Source organism: Onychomys torridus, chromosome 17 (assembly GCF_903995425.1).
Source record: "Onychomys torridus chromosome 17, mOncTor1.1, whole genome shotgun sequence".
In the NCBI taxonomy this organism is placed as follows: Eukaryota; Metazoa; Chordata; class Mammalia; order Rodentia; family Cricetidae; genus Onychomys; species Onychomys torridus.
The window spans coordinates 10,466,287-10,480,524 of NC_050459.1; the positions used below are offsets into that span (position 1 = coordinate 10,466,287).

At 45.9% G+C, this 14,238-nt stretch overlaps 1 protein-coding gene across 4 annotated transcripts in view; it reads left to right on the top strand.

Moving 5' to 3' along the window:
• The window catches only part of Tfdp1 (transcription factor Dp-1), a 43,716-nt gene extending 36,404 nt beyond the window's left edge, over positions 1-7,312 (top strand). For all 4 annotated transcript variants that reach the window (XM_036166353.1, XM_036166355.1, XM_036166352.1 and 1 more), the window contains 4 exons: positions 1,037-1,188; positions 1,545-1,711; positions 2,521-2,599; positions 6,019-7,312. In XM_036166353.1, the coding sequence (XP_036022246.1) occupies positions 1,037-1,188; positions 1,545-1,711; positions 2,521-2,599; positions 6,019-6,166 (546 nt within the window). In that variant the 3' untranslated portion in view covers positions 6,167-7,312. The remainder of the gene's footprint in view (positions 1-1,036; positions 1,189-1,544; positions 1,712-2,520; positions 2,600-6,018) is intronic.
• The last annotated feature ends 6,926 nt before the right edge of the window (positions 7,313-14,238 follow it).

The window sequence follows — 14,238 nt, forward strand, 5'->3', positions numbered from 1 at the left end:
AGTAGCCCTGGGAGGTGTAGGGACCTGGGGATCTAGTGCAGATGGTGTGTGCGGACCTCAGGACTGGGCAGGCTGGTCTCTTGACTGAGGTGCTCCAGGACCCTCCAGGAGACATAGTGATGGTACTGGCCATGGGGGTCATTGGTCACCAGCCTGGGATACCATAGATATCCAGGGACCTAGTAGTCAGAGTTGGGGATCCCAACATGATCCTAGCCCCTCATAAAGCCATCTCTTTTTCTTCTTTTTGATTTTTTGAGACAGGGTTTCTTTGTGTAGCCTTGGCTGTCCGGGAACTCAACTTTGTAGACCAATCTGGCCTCGAAATTAGAGATTTGCCTGCCTTTGCCTCCTGAGTGCTGGGATTAAAGGCGAGCGACTGACTAGCTTCACAAGGCCGTCTTAACTGTCTAAAATACGATGTCACTAATCAGGGAGTGATGCTTGGTGACATAGCTCTTCCTGTGTGGTCAGCCTAAGGGGCATGGTGGGGGCCAGTTTAGGGGACCAAGAAGATCTGGGAAATCAGGGATTCTGGCCCCAGAGGGCCCTCACTTGCAAGGTTGAGGTTTTCACTGTCTGTAGCCTGATTCACCATGTGGAGGTCAGGCCCTCCCATCTATGTAGCTGTACTTGTCTTTATGACAGCATCTCCGCTGTCGGGAGGAGGAGAGGGGTTGGCAGGGTTAGTCTTCAGGTGCTGCAGTGCATCCATGCAGGATTCAGAGAGAGGTCCCTTGTGCTCAACCAGGAGAACTGTTAGCTTAGGACTCGTCCTCTAGCAGGTCACTCCACCCCACCGCCATGACCAATGTGGGCAGTGTGACAGGACTGTTCCCCCACCCCACCGCCATGACCAATGTGGGCAGTGTCGACGGGACTGTTCCCCCGGCTCCTTGTCGCCCTAGGCTGTCAGTAAATGTCAGGGCTGCTACAGGCTGATCTCTCACCACCCTGGTTCCCACTGTCTGCAGGAAGCATAGCCATCATGTTACTGGTATTGACATCTACCGGGGGTCCTGTTGGTCTTTTTTAGCAAATTGCCTTCAAGAACTTGGTGCAGAGGAACCGCCAAGCCGAGCAGCAGGCCCGCAGGCCACCTCCTCCCAACTCTGTCATCCATTTGCCCTTCATCATTGTCAACACCAGCAGGAAGACCGTCATTGACTGCAGCATCTCCAATGACAAGTTGGTCCTCAACGGGTCCTCCAAGTGTAGCCTCCTGGGGAAGAAACTCTGGGATACATTGCTGTCAGCCTTAAGGCTGCATAGTAACAGCACGTGTGGTCTCTGGTGGACCTTATAACTCAGCAGCAAGAGCATGTGTGGGTGCAGGCAGTGTGGTGTTCAGGCCCAGTGCATACCTAGAGCAAGACAGCAGTTTGCAGAATCATGCAATGGCTTGTCTTTCATTTCCTCGTTCAGACAGTTTTGGAGTGGAGTGTGAGGAGGGTGGTGGGGGAGGGACTGCTGCCTGTCCCCATCCACAGTCCTGCCCATCCCTTAGTAGCCCTATAATTCTCACAGTGCCTTTCCCCCCGCAGATTTGAGTATCTGTTTAACTTTGACAACACATTTGAAATCCATGATGATATTGAGGTGCTCAAGCGCATGGGCATGGCATGCGGACTAGAATCGGGGAACTGCTCTGCGGAAGACCTCAAGGTGGCGAGAAGTTTGGTACCAAAAGCTCTAGAACCATATGTGACAGGTCAGTTGTGCCCTGTAGCTGACCATGCTATGACCTGCTAGTACCTGGATGTCTGCTGAGGCTGGGCTGAACATCAGTCCCCTTGGTATGATACCTGCTGGACGCATGGTTGTCGGGTCCCGTGAGCGGCAGTTGTGTGGTTTTCATGATGAATGTGTTAAGGAGTGAGAGTGTCTCCTGGGGGGGGATGGGAGGTGATGGACCACCTGGGGGTGTAGGAGGTGATGGACCAGACCCACTCCTAAGGCCATTGTTGTTCCTTATAACCAGTGGCAAGAATGACCTCGTGAGCTCTGGGGTTCCATCAGTCAGGATAGGATGCTGCAGGGCTGTCAGTTTCCTGGGCTTCATCAGGTCGTGACACCCTTGTGATGGCCTAGTGATAATTCATTTAAAAAAAAAAATCATGTTCAATAGTCAAAAATGCATGGTGTGTATTTGCTTTCTGAGACTGCCAGGGACTCCTTGGGTCCCAAGAACAATGTCCAGATCACATGCTCATCTGTCCTGTCCTGTCTGAGGCATGGGGAGATTAGTTCCTGCCTCCCTGTCCTGCTCCTGTAGAGCTCTGGGGTCTCAGGTGGAAGGGGATGCTGTGTATTCCTGCTGTTAGGTCCCGTCTCTGCTCTCTGCTGTGCTGGCGCACGGGACTGCACTGGGAGCCTTCCCTGAGGGGAAGCCATGCTGAGTCGTTGTGTAGCTCTGGCTGTCCCGGAGCTCAGAGATTCCTCCAAGTGCTGGGGTTAAAGGCAGATGCCACCACGCCTGGCTTCTCAGTTTTATTTCCATTTGCTTCTCTCTCTTTTCAGAAATGGCTCAGGGATCCATTGGTGGAGTATTCGTCACGACAACAGGTTCTACATCCAATGGCACAAGGCTTTCTGCCAGGTGACAATGGCTGGGGGTGGGGCAGCCCTGCTGTGTTGCAGATCATCTGGGCTGGGCCCAGGCAAGGGCACACAGCGCTTATCCCCTGTAGAGTGAGGCCTCCCCCATGAAAAAAGTAGTTCGTGGTTTTTACTTTCTTTAAAGTATCACATAGTGAGGTGGGGACGAATTTACTGACCCACTGATGTCCCACTTTCCTTGGCAGGGAAAGTGTCAAAGGTTTTGTTTTCTTTGGGGGTTTGTTTTTGAGACAGGGTCTCTCTGTATAGCCCTGGCTGTCCTGGAACTCGCTTTGTAAACCAGGCTGGCCTAGAACTCAGAGATCCACCTGCTTCTGCCTTCCGAGTACTGGAATTACTGGCCTGCGCCACCACCTGACTGGTGTTTTTTTTTTTTTTTTTTAAATAGCTTTTTGGTTGTTTCCTTAAAATGTATCTGATGGTACAGTTTTATTTCCTGCTTCTGTATACTATTTTTCATTTATTGTTATTTGTGTGTTTGTGTGTATGATGTATGTATGTGAGCATGTGTGGAGGTCAATTTTTTTTTTTTTTTTTTTTTTTTTGAGTGGAATCAATTCTCTCATGGTTCTAAGGGACAAACTTTGTTTCTCCAGGCTTGTGTGGCAAGTGCTTTTGGCCCATTTTTTAAAATCTGCTATTGTGTGTATGTGAGTGTGAGTATACACGTCATGGTACATGTGTGGAGGTCAGAGGACAGCTTTTAGGAGTTAGTATACCCCTTTGATTGTGGGATCCTGGGATCAAACTCAGGCCATTAGGTTTTCATAGCAAGTGCTGTTTCCTTACTGTCATAGCTTGGCAGCGCCCACCCCACTCCCCTTTTTTTTGAAAATTAAGACAGTTTGACAATGCAGCCAGGCTTGGCCTTGACCTTACCATCTTGTCTCACTCCCCCAGTGCTGGAATTACAAGTCTCTGCACCATACCTGGGTCAGAACTTGACTGCTGGTTTTGTTTCCTTTTTAAAAGTGTTTTATTTATAGTCATACGTGCATGTGATGTATTCTGATCAAATCCACCCCGTTCTCTCCCTCCAACCTTTCCTGACTTCATCTCCTGCATAGGATCAATCGCTTGCATGCTCTGACTCTCTCCCCTTCCCCCTCGCTCAAACTCACCACACTAAACATAATCTGTTTAGTGTTGCCAGTATGTGCATGGGTGTTGGACCACATCCCTGAACACAACTGACTCTTCCCCCTCTGTTTTCCTGGGGGGGGGGGGTGTCTGTTCCATGTGTGTGCCAGTGTGCACACATGTATAGGTACGTGTGCACATGGAGGGTATCTTCTCTTAGTAGTTTTTTTTCAAACTCACTGAACCCAGAGCTCACGGATTGGTTAAAGTGGTTGAGTGAGCTCCAAAGATCTGCCTTCTCTGCCCTCTGGGCCCCTAGTTCTAGGGTTACTGCCAAGTATGGGTGGTTGTTGTTTTTTTTTTTTTTTAAGATTATTTAAATTTCTATGATGTATAGGTGTTTTGTCCACACATGTTTGTGGACATGTGTGCCAGGTACCTGTGGAGGCCATAGAAGGGTGATGGGTCCTCTGGAACTGGAGTTGAAGACAGTTGTGAGATGCCACGTGGGTGCTGGGAACTGAACCCAGCTCCTCTGCAAGAGCAGCCAGTGCTCTTAACCTCTGAGCCGGCTTTCTAGCGTGACCAAGCCTGACTTTATATGGGCGTTGGTGATCTGAATTCAGATCCTTGTGCATACATGACAGCCTAACACTTTCCATTGTATTGCATCTCTTTATTTTCTGTGTTATTGAAGGACCTTCACTATTTAAATAAACATATCAGCTGTCATCTGGCCTAGCAAGCTCAGAGGTGAGTGGTGTAAAGGCCTTAATATGGCCTTTACAGTGAGTATGAACAGTGAAATAATGGGCATTGCCTATTCTATTATGTTGTAGTTGTAGTCTAGGTTAAGAGTTAAGATGTAAGTTTAATTTTTTTAGAATTGTTTGAAGTTAATAGCTACAGATGTTGCTGGAGTCAGTTGAGGCCACAGTGTAAGTGAACACCCTCATGTTATCCCAGGGGTTGTTGGTGTGACAGTGTGAGTCATTCGTGCCCTTGAGGCTTCCCGTGTTATAGTGTGCCAGCTCTCAGAGTTGATCAGGTTTGAGCTGAGTGTGAATGTGCTTACCAACAGTTACTTTTTGAAGTAGAGTGTTTTTTAAAATAGTTCTCTTTAGTTGTTAGTTTTTACATTGTGTGTGTGATGAGCATGTGGAGGGCAGAGGACAGCTTCATGGAGTTTGTTCCCCTTCCACTTTTATGTGGCTTCTGGGTATCAGAGATTGCCAGGTTTGAGAGGCAAGTGTCTTTACCCATTGAGCCATCCGGCTGCTCACAGTTGGTTCTTCTTATGGACTAACCTTCCTGGCTTCCCACTTCTCACAGTGAGAATGAGGCCCTTGCCCTGTCATGAGGAGTGCCAGTGTCGTCTAGCACGTGGTATGTCTGTCATTACAGTTACTGGAACGGCCCAAAGGGCAGCTGAGGCTCTGACTGTATTCTTCACGACCTTGGAGTAGTTCTGCCTCAGCGGATGTTGTCGATGTAGTTACCCCAGGAGAAGTGTTTCCTGTACACACTGACAGGTGCAGAGAAGGCACTAGGATACTGACTGTGGCTTTACATTGATTAACAGGCCCGGGATGCTGGGAGCATACCATTAGCTCGGCCTGTGCTAACTGGTGATGTTGCCTGGTGATGCCCAATTCTGTTCCGTGTGTGTGTGTGTGTGTGTGTGTGTGTGTGTGTGTGTGTGTGTGTAAGAGAGAGAGAGAGAGACAGACAGACATTAGAGACTGAGTGTATGCTAGAGAGACAGAGATAGGTAGATATTAGGGATTGAACCCTATGCCTTATAAAAGGTGATGTTCCTTGTTTGGTGTTTGATGCTAATCCATTCTTTTTCCTGGTCCACTACCCCTGTCTTTATCTCAGGGCTATTATGTGAGTTCTAATGACCAGGCACTGTGCTTTTACATTGTTTAAAGAGGACAGGCTAGGGAATAGTCCTAGCAGAGTGAAGCTCATTACAGGTTAGGTGTTTTGTTTTTGTTGTTGTTGTTGTTGTTGTTTTTTCAAGATAGGGTTTCTCTGTGTAACAGCTCTCCTAGAACTTGCTTTGTAGCCCAGGCTGGCCTCGAACTCACAGAGATCCATCTATCTGCCTCTGCCTCCTGAGTACTGGGATTAAAGGCATACACCACCACCACCCGGTCAGGTTAGGGTTCTAATATTGCAGATGGTGACAACTTTGCTTTTCTGCCTTGTAATTTAAAAGTAACAACAACAAAAAGCCACCACTTAGGGTCACATCCAGCCTTTCTTAGGCTGGACAGAGCAGGCTTCTCCTCACTGACTGGTCTGTCTTTGCAGTGATTTGAGCAATGGTGCAGATGGGATGCTGGCCACAAGCTCCAATGGGTCTCAGTACAGCGGCTCCAGGGTAGAGACCCCTGTTTCGTACGTCGGGGAGGATGATGATGATGATGATGACTTTAATGAGAACGACGAGGAGGATTGATTGCTCAACCTGTAGACTCCCTCTCCCTTCATATCAGCTTCAGGAAAAACCGCCTAGAGAAGAGAAACTTAAAGTGGGACTTGGTTCTTTTTGGCCTACTCCCAAGAAGATACCCGTGAGTTGTGGAGTTAGATGTGCGCCTCCAGTGAGGGCTGTACCCGCGGTGTGAGCCGCGTCGCAGATGTGTTTTGAAGCCAGCGTGCTGCTGCAGAGCCTGTATTTACTTTTTAGGATTTCTCTCTCTCTCTTTCTCTCTCTCTCTCTTTAAGTTTGAAGTTTATTTTACCCCTCAACAGTTGCTGGGTTTGCTGAGGAAACTGCACTGCACCCAGACCAGTGACAATAATAAAATGCTACCCTGTCTCGACATCCAGCACCCGCTGGTGGATAGCTGACCGGGCTTCAGGATGAATTTTCTTTCATTTGTTAAATCATGCAGTGTCCAAAGAACCAAGCCAATAGCAAAGCTCTACTTTTCAAACATAAGCGCCATACGTCTACTATGACTTTGTTTCCCTTAAATTATACTGACTGTTGTAATTCCATCACGTTTCTACACTTTTTCTCTATTGCAGCAACAAATTGCAAAGTAGTTTTTCTTGTTTGTTTGTTTTCGTTTTGTTTGGAAGAAGTTTACTGCCACGCTGGTGCAGCTATGGAAATTGTCTAGAAAGTTTGCTTATGGTAAATTTGCCTGATTTCTTACAGGCTACGTTTGGAAACTTTTTATTATATAGTTGTTTACATACTTATAAGTCTATCATTTAAAGACGTGTACTGAAACAAATGTTGTATTTGTTTCATAAGCATCTTCCTGTAATCTATTATAAAGTTGAAATTAAACATAGAGAATGTTTTAACAGTTTTTTAACTCAAAATTTGTCAATCATTTTTAATAGTTCTTTTTTTATAAAAAGAAAAAGGAATTTAAGGACAGGCAATAGTCTCTTAAAATTTATTCACAAAAACTCGTTAACTGCACAGTTGCTCTTAGCTGCCTGTTCTAAAATGATAGTCTTTTTATTGAAACACAAATAAACTTTTCTGTAATATTTTATGGAATATAAAGAGACTTTAATTGTTTGACTTGTTTAACTCGGCACTGTTAGTTTTTATTAATAAAATGTGCATGGGCATTTTAAACAAGCTCTGTGTTTCTGTAACTCAGGACAACTCTAAAGTTACTCTGGATTGTCGTAAGTGGATAGGTGGGTGACAGCCCAGTAGCAGAGTCCTGGTGTGTCTCGTGGCCTCGCAGCCCCTCCACTGTCAGGCATGCTTGGGGCAGGAAGTGGGAAGCAGATGAAGTAGGCGTGGGGTCATGATTACCTTCCCTATGTGCCCGAGTCCTTTTCCTTTATCCAGAAAGCTGAGGTGTACTTTGTAGGTTTGACTTTGAGAAAAACTGTAAGACCGAGCATTCTGGAAAGATGAGGAGTGGGTATCCCAGTAGTTTCTTTGTGCCTTGCCAGTTGCACTGGTAGAATCTGCCGGATACAACTACTTAGAGATTTGAAATAGGTACAGACAAGAGCTTCTTGACACTGGAGCTGTACCACAGTTTCAAGCTCTACCTCTTGGCTGACTAGATTTCCAGGGATTTAAAGGTTGGTACCTTCTTTTCCACCTCTTCCCTCCATTTTTCTCTTCCCCTTTGGGAATCCAGACACTGAAGACTCAGACATTAAAAATCAGCCTTCTGTTTGGGAAGGTGACTGGGCATGCCCTGGGAAATGCACAGAGTTAACTTGAAATGGCCTGCAGGTGGCATTTCAGGCAGATCCACCCCAAATGCAGATAGACTACAACTATCAGAATATGGAGCAACAAACCTTGGGAAATAGAATTCACTTTCTGGCCACTCTGAGTAGATTTCAATATCTTGTCTTCAACAGAAAGAAGGCATGAAGACAACAGAAATCGTAGTCACTTGGAGGAAGAGGTGAATGAGACACTGTCCCTGAGGATGATAATAGACATCCTGCACGACACTTCAAGCAGTCATCGCAGAGATGCTCAAAGAACTGAGGGGAGATGAGAGCCAGGAAAGTGATTCATGAGCGATGGAAGAGTAATAAAAAATCCTGCAGAAATGGACCGAAAGAAGAATTCACTAGATAGCTTTGGAAGTAGAACTGGCAAACTTGACAGTCCGGTTGGTTCCCAAGTCTGAGGAATGAGAGAAGATGTTAAAGATATGAGGAGCACAGCATCAGCGGGTACATTTGAACATGGGAAGGCAGTGACTGAAGACTCCCCAATCCCTGAAAGACCACCTGATGCAGCATCCAAGAAACAAACTCCAAGTAAAGTGAGGCTCTGTACTCATAGGACACATTCTCATTAGTTTCCAAACGATAATGTTGAAAGCAGTGTGGTAGCTTGAATGTAATTGGCCTCCATAATATCATAGGAAGAGGCACTATTAGGAGATGTGGCTTTGGTGGAGTGGGTATGGCCTTGTTGGAGGAAGTGTGCCACTATGGGACCCGGCTCTGAGGTTTCCTATGCACAGGATACTGCCCAGTGTCTCTGACCATTTCCTGTTGCCTACAAGATATATGACTGTCAATTACTACTCCAGCACCATGTCTGCCTGCACGCCACCATGTCCCAACACAATGATCATGGACTCAATCTCTGAAACTCTTAAGTGAGCCACCCCAATTAAATGTTTTCCTTATAAGAGTTGCCATGATCATGGTATCTCTTCACAGCAATAGAAACCGTAAGAAAGCAGCTAGAGGAACGTTGCTCATCACACATGTTCATTCCTCAGTAACATCCAGAGATTTGTCATCTGTTGGCCACAATGCAATAGACCAACACATTGAGAAGGCTAGAAAGAGTAAGTAAAATAGGGCATCTGTCAAGAGTCCTCTCAGGCTGCTGAGACACCTCAGCCTATGAAGCACTGGCCCTGCAGTCCTTGGACTTCAATTTCGTAGTCTGTCACTGAATAGGCTACGGAGCAAGACCCTGCTTCAACTTAGACTCCTCCCCTAAGAATTCTCTTTAAGCAGAGAAATAAAGTTCTTCCCATATAGCTGAGGGAATTCCTCCCACTGCCCCTGTCCTGTAGGCAGACTCACGAGAGTCCATCAGGTAAGGTGAAGGGTACTAAGCAGCGACCAGAAACCAAAGGGTAAACGCAGGAACAAAAGCATTGCAACTCCGCGGTTTGTTTTCATAACTGAAGAGACTGGTGATTGGGAAGAGTAACTCCTGTGCACACAGTTGCACACTGTTCAGGGTTCGAGAGGAACAGAACCCATAGAACATAATGTAAAAAAGGATTTACTAGGTTGATTTATACAGTGTGTATGGGTAATTCCCAACAGTGGCTACCTGAGTGCTGGGGGGCCAAGAACCCAGTAGCTGCTTAGTTCATAAGCGACTGCTAGATGCCTTGGCAGTCCCCCTCTGGTGTTGGAGGTGTACGGGATTTCTGGAGAGCCACTGGTCTTCCTGTTCAAAGGCTGAGGAACTGGGTTCTGCAGTCAGTTAAGGATAATACAGTGTAGATGCACTCACAATGGGAAGGATGCAAAATTTGTAGCACTGCCTTTGATCTCGCTATCTGGGCTGCCACAGAAGGTGCTGCCCACCCTGGGCGGGGCAGGGGGGGGGCGCTTCCCCATTCAATCCATCTTTCTTAGAAATGTGTTCACAGACCTGCCCAGAATCGTGTCTCTCAGTTAATCCCCAGAGCCATTAAAATTGATGAGCAAGATTAACCATCAAACTGGCCAAAATATCAGAATAACATAGAGGTAGATTATTTTGACTTGGTTTCTGAGATTTCGATCCATAATTCTTGGTTCCATTGATCCCGGGGCCTTGGTAAAGCAGAGCATCATGGCAGACACAGTGCGGAGGGGGAGCCTGCCTACCTCATGGCAGACAGGAAGTTAGCACGTAGGTGGGATTGCCGATCCATCTATCGGGCAGCTTTCAAAGGCACACTCCCAGTGATGTACTTCCTCCAGCTAGACTCCACCTCCAAACTTACACTTTCCCAAATAGTTTTACCAGCTGCAGACCTAACCATCCATAAACCTGAGGAGGACATGTCACATTCAAACAATAAGGTAAAGTGACAGAAACATCTGAAAAGGAAATGAAAATAAGTTACATTAGCATGAGAAAGAGTAGACTTCTTCGTAAATGACTTGGCCAAGGAAATGAAAGTGAAATCTACAGAACTGAGAAATTTCAAAAGACAGCAGTGAAAACGCATTCCATGTGGTCTAGAAGATAATGCTGTTAGAATATCACTCAGGGATCTTTTCCCAAACCCTAATAATGGGTTTTGCAGACCAGGAAATTCAAGTCACTCTGAGTTTCCAAAACAATCCTGAAAGTGAATAAAACTCTTGAGTCCTCAGGCTTCCTAATTTCAAAGACTACTGCAAGATTGCAGTCATCAAACACGGGTGGGCAGGAGGCCAGACAGTCGACTGGACTAGCAAAGCAGGGAAAAGCCACACATTTGATCAAGACTGCCCAGTGGGGGAGCATAGACTTTTCCAACAAATGATGTTGGGGAGAACTGAGTACCTACATGCCAGTGAATGAAGTTGGATTGATGGAATGCCATCTAAAAAGCTAAAAGGGGACTAGAGAGATGGCTCAGTGGTTAAGAGCACTGGCTGCTCTGGCAGAGGACCCAGATTTGATTCCCAGCACCCACGTGGTAACTCACAACAATCTGTAACTACAGTTCCAGCAGATCTCATGCCTTCTGACTTCCACATGGTACACAGATATACATGCAGTCAAAACACCCACACATTAAGTAAAATAATGAAGAAAAATTAAAGCTAAGATGGACCTCTGCCCTAAATGTAAAACCTGAAACTATGAAACTGAAGGAACCAAGGCAAAACCTTACAGTGTTGAATTTGGCAAGAATTTTTTTTTTTTGAGCTGAGGATCGAACCCAGGGCCCTGCACTCTACCACTGAGCTAAATCCCCAACTCGGCAATAATTTCTGTGACACCAAAGACATGAAAAATGACACTGTAAGCCTCAGGAAAGAAATAGTAAATCATTGGAAGACACTCAACAGAGAAGTGCTAACTCACACGTATTTGTTACTTTTCTCTTCGCAGTGGTGAAACACCTGAGAAAGGTCAACTCAAAGAAGAAAGGGCTAATTTCTGCTCATCGCTTGGGCGGGTGCAGTTCATTGTGGTGGGGAAGGCCTGGCAGCAGGAACATGCAACAGCTGGCCACGCTGCATCTGCGATCAGAAAGCAGAGAGATGAATACCCGTCCTCAGCTCCTTTTCTCCTTTTATTCAGGTCTGGACGCCAGTCTAAGGGATGGTGTCCCTCATATTAAGGGTGAATCTTCTCTGTCCAGTTAAACTTTTCTGGAAACAGCTTATAGATATCCTGAAAGTGTTTCTATAGTGATTCTGAGTCTGGTCAAATTGACAGTGAGATTAATCATTATACCGCAGAATGAAAGAGATATTCACAAATGCTGATAGAGAAGTAAATGTAAGATGGAGAGAACCCTGAAAACGGAACAAGAGCAAGCAGAGTGCTTGGTGAAAAATGGGCAAGGCTGTGGTTAGGTGCCTCTCCATGAAGGAGGGCAGTGGTCTGAGAACTCGAGAGAGTGCTTGATAGCAGCAAGAATTGAGAAATGGAAATTAGAACCACAGAGAGATGCCATGTCACTTCAAAGATGAAGACGTGATGCAGGAATAGAGTAAATGGCAAGTCACTATGGCTTGGTCTATAATGGCTCCTCAAAGCTTTTGCCTAGATCATGTTTTTTGCTTTTTTTTGTTGTTGTTTTAAGACATGGTCTCCAGTATCCCAATTTGGCCTTAAATTTGCTATATAGCTGAAGGTGAGCATGAACTTCTTTCTGTTCTACTTTTGGACTCCCCAAGTGTTAGGATTACAAGCACGTGTCACCACACCTGGTTTATATATGCTGGGGTTCTAACTCAGGTCTTTGTTCTAACTTGGGGCTTTGTGCAAGCTAGGTAGATGCTACTTCTTGAGTCCTGTTCCCAGCCCAAGGCCCATACAGGCTACTTCTTCGTTTAGCACTTGGGGAAGTTGGGGAGTTTTAGGAGGTGAGGCCTAGTGAGAAGTCTTCAAGCCATCTAGGGGAACCTGCCCTTAAGAGGAATCCTAGAAGTTGTATTTTTTCTGCTTTCTGACTGTGATGTGAGCAGATTCATTCACTATGCCTTGCCATGATATGGTGCCCCTACCAGACACTTAAAGCTGGTCAACCTGAAGTTCACAACCATGAGCCAAAATGAACCTTTGTTCTTTACTAAGTGACTTATCTCAAGCATTTGCTATAGCAGCTCACATGCTGATTAGGATATAAGAAAATGAATTTCTGCTGGTGGAGATAGGAAATGCAGTCACCTCAGTGGAAAGCAGGAGGTCTAGCTCTTAAAGAATTAAAAACAAGAATTTGGTATATGTGCAAAGCCTTGGAAGCAGGTCTTGAAGACACAGTTGTACACATGTGGTCACAGCACCATTGGTCACCAATAACAAAAAGGTACAAGCAACTCAAGTGCCCAGCGATTACATAAAGGATAAGATGTGGTCTATACACACAGTAAAACTTTAGTCTTGACTGAGAAGGGAATTCTGCTACGTGATGAAACCTGAGAGAGTCTCAACATCAGCCAGTCAGAAAAATTACTGTATGGTCCCACTGATATGAGGCCCCAAAGTTAGACTCAGAGATAGAAGGAAGAGTGGTTGTCAGGGCTTGGGGTGGGTAGTTAGTGCTTGTTGGGCACAGTGTCTGTGTGGGGAGGTGGGGAGCACTGTAGACAGATGGGGACAATGGATGTGAAGCTGTGTGAGTCAAGTTGGCAAAGAAAGACAGTGTGCCAGATAGTTTTGTGTCACCTGACACAAGCTAGAGCCATCTGAGAGGAGGAACCCCAACTGAGGAAACGTCTCCATAAGATCAGGCTGAAGGCAAGCTTGTAGGGTATTTTCTTAGTGATTGATGTGGGAGAGCCCAGCACATTGAGGGTTCCATAAGAAAGCAGACTGAGCAAGCCATGAGGAACAAATCAGTAAGCAGCACCCCTCCATGGTCTCTGCATCAACTCTTGTCTCCAGGTCCCTGCCCTGCTTGAGTTCCTGCCCTGGATTCCTTCAGTGATGGACGACAGTGTGGAAGTGTGAGCCAAATAAACCCTTTCTTCTTCAAGTTGCCTTGGTCATGATGTTTCATCACAGCAAGAGTAACCCTAACTAGGACAAGTTGGTACCAGGAGTGGGGTATTGTGATGACCTGACCATGTTAGTTTGGGGGAGGATTATGGAAGGGCTTTGAAACTTTGGGCTGGAAAAGCCATCGAATGTTGAGAGCTCAGTAAGCTGTTCTGTAGGAGCTTGGAAGATAGACAATGGAGTATAGACAATGGAGGCCTGGCTTGTGAAGGCTCAGAGGGAAGGAAAGACTCTACCAGGACTTTTGAGTTAAGAATCTGAGGTTCTGGTCAGCTGGGGCTGAAGAACCAGCTGTAATTAACAAGAGACCAGAACCACTGAAGTAAAACCCATGTTTTACTAGGACAATTGATGCTGGTCAGCTGGAGCTCAGTAATTATTGGTGATTAAGAAGAGACCAGCATCATTGAGGTAAAATCTGGGAAGTGTTTCCTCAGAGTCCACACACAGAAGCACCCACAGTTGAGAGATTTTGAACTTTTTTTTTTTTTCCTGGTTTTTCGAGACAGGGTTTCTCTGTGTAGCTTTGCACCTTTCCTGGAACTTGCTTTGGAGACCAGGCTGGCCTCAAACTCACAGAGATCCATCTGCCTGGCTCTGCCTCCTGAGTGCTGGGATTAAAGGCGTGCGCCACCACTGCCCGGCAGATTTTGAACTTTTTTTTTCTTTAAGATTTATTTATGTATTATGTATACAGAAGAGGGCGCCAGATCTCATTACAGATGGTTGTGAGCCACCATGTGGTTGCTGGGAATTGAACTCAGGACCTCTGGAAGTACAGTTGGTGTTCATCTCTCCAGCCCCGATTTTGAACTTTTTTTTTTTTTTAAAGATTTATT